At 39.4% G+C, this 15,563-nt stretch overlaps 2 protein-coding genes across 4 annotated transcripts in view; one reads left to right on the top strand and one right to left on the bottom strand.

Annotated features, from left to right (window-relative positions):
* Positions 1-1,476: 1,476 nt before the first annotated feature.
* Positions 1,477-14,106, top strand: IDH3A (isocitrate dehydrogenase (NAD(+)) 3 catalytic subunit alpha). Of its 2 annotated transcripts, none has more exons than XM_075160373.1 (11): positions 1,477-1,780; positions 4,052-4,114; positions 5,944-6,027; positions 7,400-7,514; positions 8,086-8,273; positions 8,532-8,665; positions 9,342-9,444; positions 9,523-9,587; positions 9,794-9,878; positions 10,377-10,529; positions 12,453-14,106. In XM_075160373.1, the coding sequence occupies exons 1-11, from the start codon at positions 1,754-1,756 to the stop codon at positions 12,534-12,536; spliced, it is 1,101 nt and encodes a 366-aa protein (XP_075016474.1). In that variant the 5' UTR covers positions 1,477-1,753; the 3' UTR covers positions 12,537-14,106. The 2 variants fall into 2 exon arrangements, with proteins under 2 accessions (XP_075016474.1, XP_075016475.1); XM_075160374.1 differs by having other exon boundaries at positions 1,699-1,780; positions 4,052-4,090.
* Positions 13,122-15,563, bottom strand: part of ACSBG1 (acyl-CoA synthetase bubblegum family member 1) — a 37,470-nt gene continuing 35,028 nt past the window's right edge. The window contains exon 14 of one of the 2 annotated variants that reach the window (XM_075160367.1): positions 13,122-15,342. In XM_075160367.1, the coding sequence (XP_075016468.1) occupies positions 15,266-15,342 (77 nt within the window). In that variant the 3' untranslated portion in view covers positions 13,122-15,265. The remainder of the gene's footprint in view (positions 15,343-15,563) is intronic. The other variant, XM_075160368.1, reaches the window with a different exon arrangement.

Below are 15,563 nucleotides of genomic sequence, written 5' to 3' on the forward strand. Positions count from 1 at the left end.
GGGAGAGGGGAAAAAAAAAAAAAAGCAAGCAAACCCCAGAAAATAGTGGCTACTATGCTGTGCAATTCTGGGGATTTCTACCTACTCACACTTTCAAGACAAGAGCAAACTGAACACACAGTCTTAGTCCTAAGTTTTCAAGCACATACAGGACAGAGATAAGTAAATGGAAAGGCTGCAAATACTTTGATAACTCCATCACCAAAAACTGGCACCAAATTATATGGAGATAGAACCCAAAGCTTTATGTTGCCAAAAAAGTGTAAGAAACCAAAGGTAGTTTTGGTTTTCTTTTAAATTGTCTTTCAAGTTTAAACTTTCAGGATATATTAGACTCATATTTTATGTCCCTCTCTGCAACCACTGAGTTTAGAAATTTGGTCCTGATTTTAAATTAAAGATGAGAGTCTCATTTATTCCTATAACTAATTTTTTGAATCAACAACAAAAGAGTTGACATAAATTGACTGAACAAAATTGCAAGCAATGGCCACACTCTTATTTAGACAGCAGAGCCTACCATATCATAAGAGAGAGTCTCTGCATCACTGCTTGCCTAAGCAGGTCAAACAGAAGGTGGAAGTATTATCACCATTTCACAGGTAGGAAAAACTTTTAAAAGTCAGGTGAAGCAGTCATTCCCAGAGGTCTGAGCTCAAACTGCCTTAGTTCTAGCTTGGTGCTTTACTCTCAAGAACATCCCAAGCTACCTTACCACTGCTAAGCATAGAGAAGAATAAGCATTTCTTAACTGCTTTAGCTGGGACTTTAAGCTAGCTGTCTCAATTCTTATTTATCATTGTCACGGCAGTGTTGTCTCCCTTGCTGTATGCTGCTCAGGAAAGGACACTCCACAGCCTGGGGCCTCCCACAGCCACAGCCTAAGCCGACTCCCAAAAGAGACATACAGGATCATTTTTAAAAATAATGAGACAAGTACCTCAAAAGTTAAGGCAAGTACAAATTTTAAACTGCCCCTATTTCAACAACTTTGGTTTTTGACACTTTGAAGTGCACGGGTTTTTTCTCTGCTGCACAAATACCTGACACTCTTCTTTGTTAATCACTATTTTTTCCTCTAAACGACCCAATTCTAGAAGCTGAGATTTTATAAAAGTATCGAATGCTTCAAAACTGGAGGCCACTTGCAAAACTGCTTTTGTTTGTGGCTATGTAGATGCCATACCGGTACCTCCTCAGACACCACACCCGGGGCTCCCTGCGGCTCTCCGCCGGACTTCGTCCTCCGGCGGCACCGGGCTGAGTCCACCCCAGCACCTCACGCACCGCTAAGAGCGATGGCTCTCCAGCAGCATCTCCGCCGGGTCGCCCCGGACAGCCGGGCGGGGTCTGGCCGGGCCGGTGGCACGCAGTTGCCGGGCGCTCCCCGCGGTACCTCAGCGCGGCGCGGGAGCGAGCGCACCGCCCTCAGCGGGCCGCCGGGGGGGGAGGGGAGGAGGCGGAATGTTTCCCGCCACACAGGGCCGGGGCAGCGCCGCCGGGGCGCAGAAGGACGGGGGCATGCCCGCTACCGGGGGCAGGATGAGGAAGGATGCTCAGCCCGGGGTAGTGGCGGGCGGGAACCGGGGGGGAGAGCCGCCGCCGCCGCCACCGCCACCTCCTCAGCGCTGCCGCTGAGGCGGGGCCTTATGGCCGCGGGGGCGGGGCGTGCTGCTCTCCGCGCGCCGGTTCCGGTCTCGAGGCGGGCGCGGGTGTTCTCGGGCCTGAGCGTGCCGCGGTGCCTGGGAGCATCATGGCTGCAGCTGCCTGGATGCCTACGGTAAGCGAGGGGGGACAAGCCCCTTCCCCGCGCCGCCTTGGGGCGGGCGGCCGCCCGGGGCGCCAGCGTGACCTTGGCCGCGGCTCGGTGGCGCCTGAGGCGGTGCCGCCGCGGGGGCCCGCCCGCAAGGTCGCGGTGCCGCCGGGCCCTGGCAGCGCTCCCGAGGGGCGGAGGGCCGCAGGGCTCGCAGCGGAATGGCAGCTCCGCAGCGGCGGGCTCTCTTCCCGCCCTCCCCGGGCCGGACCCCCGGGGCGGCGGCGGGAAGGGTGCGTGGCGGGCCGTTACTCAAACGGCCGCTGCTGCCCGCGGGGGGGGGGGGCCGGCCGGGGCGGGGGGAGCGCCGCGCCATCCCTCTCGGCGCGGCCCCGCGGCGGCCTGGCGGAGAGGTCGCGGCGTAGAGGTCACCGCATCGGCTCGGCGCAGCAACCGGTGCGCCTACGGCTGCGCGCCGCGGGGAGCTCCCCCCGTGGGGGCTGTGGTGCGCTGCTAACGGACAGCAAAGGTGAAAAACGTCCTTCCCGAAGAGAGCCCGCGGTACCAGCCGTTGCGGAGCCCTCCCGGGAAGAGGCGCGTTACTGGGTTTGGCCCGGTTGCCTTCTGGCCCGCTACCTGTCCTGTGGGATGCACTGGCTCTCAACTACTCTGAAGCGCAGCCGTTATTCCTGGAGACGCTGCTGCTTTTTGCTTTGGGTAAATGAAATTTGTTTTGCACCTTTTAATAATAGCCTGTTGGAGGCTTAGTCATCGAGGAAGCCCCACTTCACGTATCTGCTAAAATATGGAAGAACTGTCAAGAGTTAATCACGACACATGATTTTAAGGTTAGAATGGATCAATTTTGTTCAGCCTGATTCTCTGCTAGTGTTACAGATGTTGAACTTAAGTATAACGTGCCAGGCCCGTGATTTCTGGCAAGACAGACTGTTCCCTTTCCAGAGCTGCTCTGGAACGTGAATCCTGTCTCTGTATGCAGGAACTGTGCCGTGAGGGCACTCACGCTTGTGCAGTCAATTCACCTTTTCATTTATTGCTCCAGCTGTTGCCTCAAATATATGGCTTGCTATGGTAAACAGTGCTTGCCTGTTGCAATGACCTTGTACATCTCAGGTTGGGTGGCAAGTAAAAATAAATTCAAGCTTAAATTACTTCTCCCACAGCACTCATTACAATATACACGAGGATTACATTGTTTCTAGTTGTTCTGTTAGCGCCAAGGTAGTTTGTCCCTTTTGCCATACAGCTACCTTTAAGCATACATGTCAGTAAAGATAGGAGAGAACAAATACAAATTGGACAGGAGAGGAATACAAATTGTCAAATACATTCCTGCCTGGCCTGAGAGCTGCAGACAGACTGCATATGTGAGGATGGTAGAACTGAAGAAGCGTAAGTCTGCTGACACTTAGAAGTCTTCTGACTCTTAAGTCACAGAGGCATGAAAGATCCTAAAAAGGAGGGTAAGATTGGGAGGTGGTGATTTTTCTGCAGTTAAGTTATCGATAGTGGTACGATTGGGGATTTTGTCCGTGGTGCTCAGCTAAGCAAGAGCTCAAGCTGAGATATCATCCCAGTTTTGAAGCTTAATGCCAGTTCGGAATATTCAGATGTTAGAAGTGTAATTCTGTGACTATGCTGTGTAGACTCGTTGCTATGGTGAATTTTGTCTTTAATGTGCATTTCAATTATGCTTTTTAAAAACTGTCAGGCATGCAGAAGGCAACAGTACAAAACCTACACATGTAAAAGGTGGAAGAACAAAATCCACCACAGTTTCAATGGAAGAAGTGACACTAATGCAAAAGTAGTTTTGGAAACATTACTTAAAATGTGTAAAGATACTGTCCACCCAACTTTAGTAAAAGTGTTTGATTTTTCACTTTGCTTTCCACAAATCTTAATCCTTAGCATGTCATCTATTTAGTTAGTTACTGCAACCTTATTTCAGATATGTAGTGTGTAAGGACTCAGGTTATTGTGCAGTAACCTCCCTCGCCCCCAGGCGAGATAAGAGTATGGCGCACTGCAAAGCGGCTGTCCCGGGTTTACCTTGCGCTAAGAATACCCACATGAGGTGGTGTTAGTGCACAGAATGTTAGAGAGCAACTTGGCAAAGCGTTAGTTACTCTTGTTTCATTTGGATTTTTATACTAGTTTGAGATAGGAAATTTAAAGCACTAGGATTTTAAAATGCAGATTTGCTGCAAAATTGTTAACTTTTAAAAATTCTGTTTATGTAGTAAAATAGCATCTTTTTGTTTTATATTCTTCCAGGTTTCTCGATTGCTAGGTGCTTTCAAAAACCAAAAACAGGTGACCAGAAGTTTTGGTAGTGCTGTGAGTATGATAGTACCATTTTTTTTCTTTTAAGAAGTTTCTCAAAAAAGGGGTTCAGAAATTTACTTTTGTAAGATTGCTGTCGTTATTTTTACGTTCTCAAAATACTAAGACCTCAATAAGTGAACATATATGCTCTTAATGCCATGCTGGATTTATATTGGTTAATTACTGTCTTTGGCAATTGCATATTAAAGCATAAGTGATAATACAAAAGGCTCTAGCAAAAGATAGAAGTGGCATGAAGACTTTTCACAAAATACGGACATAAGCCAGTCTTCTGAAACTCATCTGGAAATGGGCAAATATTGGGCAAGGTAGAAAGATTGTTGAGAAGCTTCTCATTTTCTTTATTTTGCAAACTTTCCTCTAAGCACTAGATTTACTTTACTGCTGCTTTTAGAATACCTTGCATCTAAAGTTCTGCCTTTTCAAGGCCCTCTTTAAAGTATTTTAGACACTAGTTGTGTATTTCCTTGTAGATGTTTTATCTCTGTATGTGTATGTGTTTCAAGTGCCCACGAGCCTTTTTTTTTTGTGAAGACGGCCTTGAAAACTGCTCAGGCAGAAGCAGGGCTCTGCACCACTGCATGCACCCTTAAGCGGGACTTAATTTTAAAGAGGAACTGTGGCTTTTAATTATAAGTTTTGTAGGACAGCAGGTAGAACAGCTAGAAAAGAAACTGAAGGGTTGCTCATATCTTATAAAGGATAAAAAGATTTAGAAGGTGAGGCACCTGCAGTTCTGTTTGTACCACATTACTGTTTCAGAAGAAATGTTGTGTGGCTCAGGTGGAGTCCTGCTGTGCTGTGAAGCAACAACGCAAGACAGCACAAAACTAATCTTGAGGCATTCCATCAGTTATGTGCTTGCTCAACAGCAGCCTTCTTTTATCTGAAGCTCTGCTGCTTTTGTTGTGCATAATGAATTTCTTTGGCTCAAATTAGTTAAAAAATCAGTCAATATATATTGCAATTCTGAATATTTTGTGTGGAGAAGGATGGAAACATATCTTGTGAGTTGATTCTAATTGGGGTTTGGCAAATAATGCTGGTATCTGAGCTGCCTTTTTTGTAGGTAATAATGAGCCCTTATAAAACTGTTGGAAATCTTTAAATAAAACAAAAAGAGCTGAGACACGTATGATTAGAATAGTGATCATAATTTATTTATTTTATCAAAGCAGAGTACTTTTCTTCCCCTGTTATTCAGTGAGCCTGGGCTGTGCAATATATTGCATCTGTTTGATGATGAAAAAAGAAACAAGACTGAGAACATTATGGGAGGAAAATAACTTGGTATTGTTAAAAATGGGTCTGAGATCTTTAGGAAGTCACTTGAGAAGTTTAGATATGCATGAGATTTTTTTTTTTAAGGTGAATGTAGCTTTTCATAAATTTAATCTTTTCTAGCATGTGTCAGTATTATGCAGCTTGTTGATAAAATTGGAGACATATGGGTAACAGAGCCATAACTAGGTAATATTATCTCCTCTCCAAATTTCAAGAAGAAAGCATGCTGAGATCATGCATTTCAAGGAGTACTGAGCAGGAACCTGTCTTTCAGGTTAAACCTCTGTGTTTTGAAATAGGAATAGATAGTAGGCAGATTTTTAAACAATTCTCTCAAAAAAGTGTGCGCACTCCCTTTAAAAGCAAGCTAGTCATTCTCGCTCCTGTCCAATACTGCTATTCTTCATAGTGAATATTTGGTAACTGAAACTTTATTTTCTTTTCTAGTAGTTACTTGGTTCCTACAACACATGAAAATGTTTTCTATGTAGAAAACAAGCATTCATTTGTTGTACTACTGATATCTCTTTATCTAGGTACAAACAGTAACTTTAATCCCAGGAGATGGCATAGGACCTGAGATTTCTGCTGCCGTCATGAAGATCTTTGATGCTGCCAAAGTAAGTCATATTTGTCTCGCTGTAAGCATTGTAAGTTTACCTACAAGTATTAACTAGGCATATTAAAAATGTTTTCTCTTTAGCTTCCAAAAGATCAAGTCATGTTTAAGCTATTAAAACTTCTTGACAATAGAAAGAGTCTGAAGCTTCAGCTAATAAAAGATAGGACTGCAATATCAAGGCAGGGTTTGAAACTGCTAGCTGGCAGAGGAGCAGAGAGTCGAGAGCAAATGCTGTGTTTAATTTTTGGAAATATAAACTCAATATATCATGTGAAATCATCTTGTTGATGTAGCAATCCTGAGCAACTGATAGAGGATGTTCTTTTGTTCATTGTGACTTCCAGTGCAGATGAAAGTGTGTGTGAAAGGACTGGCTTATTCTTAGAAATCAAACTGCTGCACTGCCAAACACATTCACTTAAGTGATATGAAAACTACGTATATCCAAGAAATGTTTTACTACCTATCTGAGGAACTTCACCAGAATTTGTGCAGTTTCCTTGAAAGGAAATACAGCTCCTCAGGAAAGATGCCTGTTAAATTGTTCCACATTAGTAACAGCACCAAGGCATACTCCCTTTCTATTCCAACTATATGACTTAGATTTGGAAAAAATGAAGTTCTCTTTAATTATATACGAAAACCTTATAATAGTTGTGGTTGTTTCTGGGGAATCAAGCAGGAGGTGTGGAGGAGTAAAACCTAAGTTTGTGTGTAAGTGCATGTTTGCAATACTTAATCAGATTTGTTTGTTTTAAAGGGGATTCTCTGGAATGTTATGCTTAGATTGTTCTCTTTGCTTATGAAAGCCCTTGTATCTTTTCCTTTATGGTCCTTCCTGATGAAATGAATGGGTGGCAGCCTGTCTCCACTTAGAAGATTCCTGTGGTGAATGCAAATTCAGAAAGCATTGTGGAACATTTGCAGATTTTCAGTTAGAAAACCGATATATATCTATGTTATGTACTGTCTTCCAGGCAGTATGGATGATGAGTTCTCAATGAATTCAGTTTTCAAATGTCTTGTGTCTTGTATACACGGAACTCAACAGCTCTAAGAGCTTGAAAGAAGTAGTGTATATATTGCAATTCTAACAATTTCTGTGTATATGATACCTAGGGAGGTATCTTGTGGTATTCAAGTTTATGATGATATGTTGCTCATACTATTTCGTTTTCACTTACTTAATTACATTTTTTAAAAATTGTTTATTTTTTAGCTCAAACATCTCATACTTGCTGTCACTCACCAGAGAAAAATTTTTTAGGAAGGCCTGGACAAAATTCCTTATGCACCTTGTTGTGAAAGGGAAGTTAAAGCTTGAAGCAAAAGCCATGATATTTAAGTTAACATAGAGTAAATGTGTTTAGGCTCCTATTCAGTGGGAAGAGAGGAATGTTACAGCTATCCAAGGACCAGGAGGGAAGTGGATGATACCTCCAGATGCCAAAGAATCCATGGATAAAAACAAAATGGGATTAAAAGGTACTTTAGGGGTTAATATAAAGATATTAAATGCTGTTGTTTTTGTTGTGAGTCTGATTTAAAGCCAAAGTCCTTCATCTGTAGCACAATAAAATGGCTAATTATAGGGAACAGCCTGTTAGGTAGTCTTCTGTAATCTTAAAACTGTCCTTCATTTCAAAGCCATAACTTTCATAGATCTTCTAGGAAATATGTTAAAGGCAGGTACTATTACATACCCACCTTTGGACTCTATGCAGAATGCATTCCTAATGCAGCTGATATACAATAGTATGTGATAACTATACTCCTAATGAATAATATCTTTTTATGTTGTTTTCAGTGAAAACTTTTTGTAAAAACTATTCAATGTAAGGGTCGCAATTTGGCCTTTAAAAAGCTAATTAATATCACTGTGTAGTACTCTTGAGAGCACAGAGAATTCCCACGGCATTTCAGCATAAGTGTTAAATAGGAATTTGGAGATCCTCCATAAGAGTACCACTTTATCTAGAGTTTCACCTCTGAAATTCATGGAGGGGTTTATCTTCTCATTCATTCTTGTATTTTTTTTTCTTTTTTTTTTCCTCAGGGCCTTTAAAGACCCCAATTGCTGCAGGGCACCCATCAATGAATCTGCTTCTGCGTAAAACCTTTGACCTTTATGCAAATGTACGTCCCTGTGTCTCAATTGAAGGGTACAAAACCCCATATACAGATGTGAACATTGTCACAATTCGAGAGAACACAGAAGGCGAATACAGTGGAATTGAGCATGTGGTATGTTGCTGAAAGTGTTGCGTTTCTGGCGGGTTTTCTGTGTTTCATGAATGATAACTTTGCCCATCTCAGTGGCCTAGTACTAAGAGGTTGGGTGGTGTTTTTCAAGTTTGCTACCCATAAAAAAGTTATTTTATTGTGAAATGCATTGTCGAGACTGCCTCACTCAGAATCCTACTACTTCGTTCCAAACATTGATACTAGTAACTTGAAAAATGAGCTCACACTTTTACTATCAATGCAACTGCTGTCTTTCAGATTGTTGAAGGTGTTGTGCAAAGCATCAAGCTGATCACAGAAGAAGCTAGCAAGCGTATTGCAGAATTTGCTTTTGAGTATGCCAGAAATAATCAGAGAAGCCATGTTACTGCTGTGCACAAGGCAAATATTATGTATGTTGATACTTTTTTTTGAGAAGAACAACAAATAGTAATATGCATTTAATTATAAATAATTTAAAAAATCTTCCTCAAATGTATAACGTCTGTTGATGCTAGTGGGACTAAGTAAAATGGGCAATAAGTAAAGTAAATGCCTCCTAAGTAAAATGGGCAATACTGACTCAGTATTCATAGGGCTGTAATAATTATGTACTAATGTTTTTATTAGTCAGTTTGTAGTAATCCTGTGATGTCCCTTGCAAAGCTCTTATTTTAAAAATAGTCTTAAACTAGGAAAATGAGTTTAAAAACTGAGGATGAAAATGGCTAATGTCTTTTACAGTTTCCAAGCCACTTTGTACTGAACTGAGTCACAACATGTGTGATATTATGTGACACCACCTTTACAAACTCAGTAAGCTTTTAGTAAATGAATATGAGTAATTCTAAGAATTGATGTTAAACTACTGATACAAAAATATTTTACGAGGAAATAAAAGAGGCATAACTTCTCTGATTGTAAGATATTTAAAATATTATTTATATTTAACATAAGGTATAATTAGTCACAAATTAAGTTTCTGCACTCTAATATTTTTATTTAATCCTCTCTTGCATGCAGTTTTCTTTATGTTCATTATTGCTTACTTAAAATAACTGCAATATTCTCTTGCTTATTAAATTGCAGGAGAATGTCCGATGGGCTTTTCTTGAGAAAATGCAGGGAGGCTGCAGAAAACTGTAAAGATATTAAATTTAACGAAATGTATCTGGATACTGTGTGTCTGAATGTGAGTATTTGTATGTTTTAATTGTGGTTATTTTTTAGTTTAAATTCTTAACCTTAATGAAAATATACTTCTTTCTAGATGGTTCAGGATCCATCACAATTTGATGTGCTTGTTATGCCAAACTTGTATGGTGACATCCTCAGGTATGGAGATTTTAATTTAAACTAACCCAGCAGGCAGCCAAACAGTGGCTAAAAACATCTATTCTTTCCCACTATTATTCTCAGACAGTGTGGGTATATAAAGTAAGTTATTGTTGCAATAAAGTGAGAAACAAAAATATTTTAATACCTTGCAGAGAGGCAACTGTACATGGAAAAACTTGTGGGTTTTTCTGTTTTTTTTTCAGTGACTTGTGCGCTGGACTGATTGGGGGTCTTGGAGTAACACCAAGTGGAAACATTGGTGCTAATGGAGTTGCGATTTTTGAATCGGTAAGTCTTCTTATGCAGGGTATAATAGTAATAACTACTTTGTCTCAACTTGAGAATCTAAAACTTCTCCATGACAAAATGTGTCTGTCACTTAACTAAGTTCTCCGTCAAACTATTTTTTTACTGTGAAGATGCTGAAACTTCACCCAGAAAGAGTAGCTAAAGTATGTATTACACACAGGTTTTTTGCATGTCCTTTTACTGACACTTTGTTTTCCCCTTTTTTCATAAGATAAATACCCTCTGTGAAATAGAACTTGAGGGGCACAACTGGGAGATATTAGGTGACCTAGTTCCCCCTTTCTGATGCCTTTGAACTGAATTGTTCTGGTGTTTCCTATCTCCTTTCCACTAACTGTGTCACAGTGAAGTAAGTCCTGTTTTAACATGCTTGCACATGAGGACTATGTTTCAGGTTGCTTGCATACACTTGAATTGCCTAGGACATTTTAATCAGCATATTGACATCATAACAGATAGGTTCACTTTTATTTCTAGGTTCATGGAACAGCACCAGACATTGCAGGAAAAGACTTGGCAAACCCAACTGCCCTTCTTCTGAGTGCTGTAATGATGTTGCGTCACATGGGACTACACAAACATGCCACAAAAATTGAGACGGCTTGCTTTGATACAATTAAAGATGGAAAGGTAATATGAGGATGTGCAAATAAATGCAGTGAATTAAAATCATACTTTATCACAGCAAAAATTAACTTAGAACATTAACACCAGAACAGTGGATGACCTGCTGTGCTGGCCTGACGCATGAGCAGTGCCGCTATCCTTCTCTGATAGTAGTTATATTATCTTAGGTGGTATTAAATCTGGCCAGCTCAGTAATAAGGACAGGCTGTAGCATTCCTTGTGTCTCAGTAATGCTCATTCTACATTTCCACAGCTTTGTTAACTCTAAAAGCTAGAACTGGATGTCTGTTTTTCATGAAGGGGATTAGAGGTTTAAATAACTAGTGGTATTTCACTTGTGAAGTTTATAATGCATACAAAGCATACATATTTAAATCTGGATCCTGAAGTGAAGGACATTCATTTGCCTTTCACAGGCTTAATCATCCACTTCATTTATAGCATTTCAGTCCTGACTGTAATAATTCTGCTCCAATTTTTTCAGGTCAATTATTTTCTTTTTTCCTCCTAACTGCTTTCACTCCTTTTTGGACTACAAAAGAACCGTTTTTATCCAGTATTTACATTTTCCCTTTGGCAATAAGTGTCTCCAGATTCAAGACTCAAATGGGATATTCTGGGGGGGCTTACGCTCTGACACCTGACTTGAATTTGTGCTCTTAACGTTATTGGTTCACTCATCTACTCTGAGTCCACCTTTTCAAAACATAGCTGGAAAGGTCCTGAAGATTGCAGTTAAAGAGGATTAACAGTTAGCCATGCTGGTTCAATTATCTTGGGCAGGAGCATAAGAAGCTGCTTTGTAACTAAAAGTAACAAGCATTCTTAAACAAAAAGCTGTCATCATTTCATAAGTGGTCTGTTTGCAGCTATCTTACTGTGTGTAGGAGCCAGTTAAAAAAAAAAAACAAAACTTACAAGTGAATAAAGAGGTGCTCCTGTAAAGTTCCCATTTACTGCTCTGGAAATGAAATCCTCCATCTGCAGGTCAGTAATTCTATGGAAGATAACACAGTGCAAGTTTTGTGAAATGGCTACTTGTTTACTAGTTACTTACAATGTTATGGTTATACGCTCACAATGGAGAGAATCTTTTTAAATTCAAAAAAGCATAATGCAGTTAAAATTACAAGATCCTAAAATAGTAACCTTTATTGCCTCTCATGCTTGCTACTTCTCCCTTTCCTCCCTTCCCCCCCAGCCATTTAATTAAGATCTCTCTGTGTGTCATCTAAAGGGAAAACTAATGATTTTAAATTATCTCCTAGCCTGCTTTAATCTAGCTAGGTTGGACAAGCGGTGTTGTCCCATTTTTATTTGATTTTACTATCTTCATGTTGCCAGACAGGAGTTGTACTTGATGAAAAAGTTTCTTTTAACTGCATTTTTCCATCTCTTAACTAAACTAAGCAAACTTACAGAACTGTTAACATGCAGCATTAAGCGCTATGCGTGCTTTTTCTGTGTGGGTTTCCTTTAAAAAAAAAAAACAACCCCAAACCTTAACTGAATGACTCTCTTTAGTTGCTTTCGCACTGAGCCTTCATATATGAACTTTATTTCCAAAGGACAAACTTCTTATTGAAAACTTAAATACTTAACAATTAATTACACTATTATGTGGCTAAGGGACTTCGGAGAGCTTTGGCCAAACGCACTTTCTTCCTGTAGTTAAGATAAAATCATGTTGAAATCTGAAAACATAATGCTTGATGTTCATACTCGAGTTTTCTCTACCTGCTTCAGTCTGCATAGTCCTTATTGATGAAGGCTATATGGGATGCAGAAAAACTCAAAACTTGATGTATTCCTTCTCACCCCTATTTAGTACCTATACACAACATATAAGAAGAACATATAGAGCTGTTTAGAGACAAGACTAGCCCCATAAAACATTTTAGTAATACTATTTTTTCTTTCTTTCAGGTCTTGACAAAAGACTTGGGAGGTAACGCCAAGTGTTCGGAATTCACAGAGGAGATCTGCCGCAGAGTACGGGACACAGACTAAACTTTTCTCATAGTACTTGTAATAACTCTGAAAGGACACATCACGCAAAGTACATTATATGTAACCTGATATCCATATAGTTTGCTTGTCTCTTAAGAGAGCAAACTTTTTAGTTAGGGCCTCTCCATTAATAAATCTAGTCCAAATGGCTACAAACGATGCTTGTGCCTGCTTTCAGTGGACTTTTCTAAGTGCTTTGTCTTATTTATTTTTTTCTATCTGGTGAACATTTTTATGTAAGTAAATTCTTTTATTGCCACTGTAACTGTCTACCGTTTTCCATTTCAACTAGAGGTTTTTACTTTCCACAAAGAAAAATTATGCAAATAAACCAGTAACAGAATTAGTGAAAATGTAAAAGCACCTTAATGGTTAAAACCTACTTTATTAATCTTACTGAAATTTAAAAGATAGGTTTTCAGCCTAACAATAGCACAAGATGACCTTCATAAACAGAAACGGGTATAAAATAACTTAAAATAGCGATTTCATGTTAAAAGCAATGAAAACAACACTTTAGATACTCTGATCATTCATGAAATATAGCCTTGCCCTCCAAGGGTATGAATAAAGAAAAACAAAATTCTAGAGATTTAATCTATTTGTGTATTTTAAAAAACCCACAACCATTAACCAGCAAGGGGTGAGAATTAATGTTGAAGTAAAATTATTTTTCAAATTTACATGCCAAAATAATTCTTACAAATTTTCCTGTCTGAAGCACGCTTTACAACAGAGTTCTGATGAGAGTAAATTATACAAAATTATTTCTGCCATATATTGTGAGAGGAAAGTATTAACTTTGCAAATTTATACTAAATATTTCATGACTTCTGCTAGAATGCTTTTTGTGTTGTACTTTTATGCATAGTCTGTTCAGTGTGTCTTACTGTATTGACTAGTAATTTTATTCTAGAATCTCTGAATGTAAGGGACTAGTCCTAAATGGATTATGACAGATCGAAGGTTTGGCTCTGGTGCCTATGTTCCAGAAATACATTTCATCCCTATTCAAGGGGATCTGAGACTATTTTTTCCCTGCTTACTAAGCTTAACGGGCGCAAAAGCAACTCTCTTCCCTCCCTTCTTCATCGCATACAGATTGTCATATGAGTCATTCTGATCTGTATGTCTTAAGGTATGCTTCCATTAGTACACTCTACAAGAAAATGTCTATTTTAAAACTCCTGACTATAGCACAGGATTATCCCTACTGCCAGAACCAGGCTTCTTAAAACTTAGTTCTATTAATAGATATTACTCCACTTAGTTACTCTCTATTAAGACCGTTTAGACTGGTTGTTTCAGAAGTAAAACAAATTTTGAGTAACTACTTGTAGTGTTACTCTATGAAGTAAGCATCCCAGCTTTTTTAATACAGTCTAACAACATGTTGGAGGAGAGACAATGAGCTTTGTTCCTCATGCACTCTGCTTTTGCTGAATAGGGCAACATTTCTTTCTGTGTTTTACAAGCTGCTGCTTCCTTGTTTCCTTTAGATTAATATTGTTAAAGAACTTCTGAATTACCATTACGCACAAAATGGGAAAAAATAAACTTTTCAAAGTCCTGTTGCTTGTTTTGTTTTTATAATCCTAGGCTGTTATCTTGTCTTATGTGTTGAGCTGATTGTTGGTACTTGCAACAAATCTTAAGTCTATAAGATGTGTAAGACTGGTAATGGAACTTTTATGGAAACAATACCCTATTCTGCATGATTTTTTTGATCAAGAACAGTGGCTGTAACCTGCCTGCTTGTGTTAGCTATTATAACTCTCTGCCAAAGATCACTTACTAACAGCAAACCCTTTAGACAACTTTCTGTCAAGTATGTTATGTTCAGACAACATGATTTATTTTTTATAAGGGGAAGAAGAAATGCAGCTCACATTTGTCAGAATTAGTACAATGTCAATATTGAAACATGCAGATGGTGTTGTTTGCTTCTAAACACTTCTGCTTAAAAAAAAGTGCTGTAAAAAATTTTAAAGAAGTTTCTGTTTTACATAGCACTTTAATGTGAGAGCTCCTGTATTTGCTACTTTGTGTCTTTCAATCTTAGGGGACTATTCCCCCAACTTTTTTGATTACTTGCTTTTAGGAGAAATAGTAATGCTTATTTCAACATGAATTTAAGAAATGACAAGCTGCTGCTTTCACAAGAGTCTGAATTCTAGCCACTGTAAATATGAAAGAGGAGTGTCTTAAGGTTTGGAAATGTTGTGTTAGTGAACAAAAATAAACTCATCTCTGGGAGGGAAAAAAACAGCCCTTTTGATTTTTTTTTTAATAATTATCTTTATCATTGAAGTGTTAGAAGTCTCACTAAGCAGTCCTGCTAACTACTGATCTACCAAAATGTATCATGAGCTACAGGCAACCTCCTGTAGGAGGAAAAAAAAAAAAAAAAAAGGGGAAGATCACTGTATAAAAAATTTTCCTTCTGTTTCAGTCTAGTGGAATTAATTAGTTATACCCACTTTATACAACACAAGAGGATGTTTTTAATCTTAATCAATTAGGGCATAAAGTAAAAACAGTATTAGAAAAGAGACACTGTGTAGATGCTTCTGTAAAAAGAGGACAAACTATCAGGAAGAACTAAATTGACAGCAGTTTTCTAGTGGTTCATTTCAATACCGAAACAAGCATAATCTTCGTTAATGCTTTTGATTAAGAAATACTTTCTTTAGCTCACAGATCTTCTTAATGCTTGGGTGAAAGAGTTCTTATTCTTCATAGAAGGAGTTTACTTCATTTCTGTATTTCTCAAGCACGGTGAGCCGTTTTAACTTCATTGTTGGACCTTAAAAGAGGGTGTTAGTCACAATAGCAGAAATAGGAACAAAAATTCCTACTCAGTTTGAGCTTTGGTTCCTAACATCTTCTATTGAAGAGCCTGTTCGGAAGAACATCTCCCCCTCTAAGTGTAGATACCTGCTAAAAGTGAGAAGCAAGCGTGGTATCTAAGGTTGCCTCCACATAAGCACGAGGACTTCAAAGGGAGCTGCAGATAAGAGGGTGATG

Source organism: Calonectris borealis, chromosome 11 (assembly GCF_964195595.1).
Source record: "Calonectris borealis chromosome 11, bCalBor7.hap1.2, whole genome shotgun sequence".
NCBI lineage: Eukaryota > Metazoa > Chordata > Aves > Procellariiformes > Procellariidae > Calonectris > Calonectris borealis.

Bases quoted from the DNA above. Each gene is read 5' to 3' on its own strand.
- IDH3A (XM_075160373.1), top strand. From the start codon at position 1,754: ATGGCTGCAGCTGCCTGGATGCCTACG. The intron at 9,588-9,793 runs GTATGGAGATTT...TTTTTTTTTCAG, and splicing joins TTGTATGGTGACATCCTCAG to TGACTTGTGCGCTGGACTGA. The intron at 9,879-10,376 runs GTAAGTCTTCTT...TTTTATTTCTAG, and splicing joins GAGTTGCGATTTTTGAATCG to GTTCATGGAACAGCACCAGA.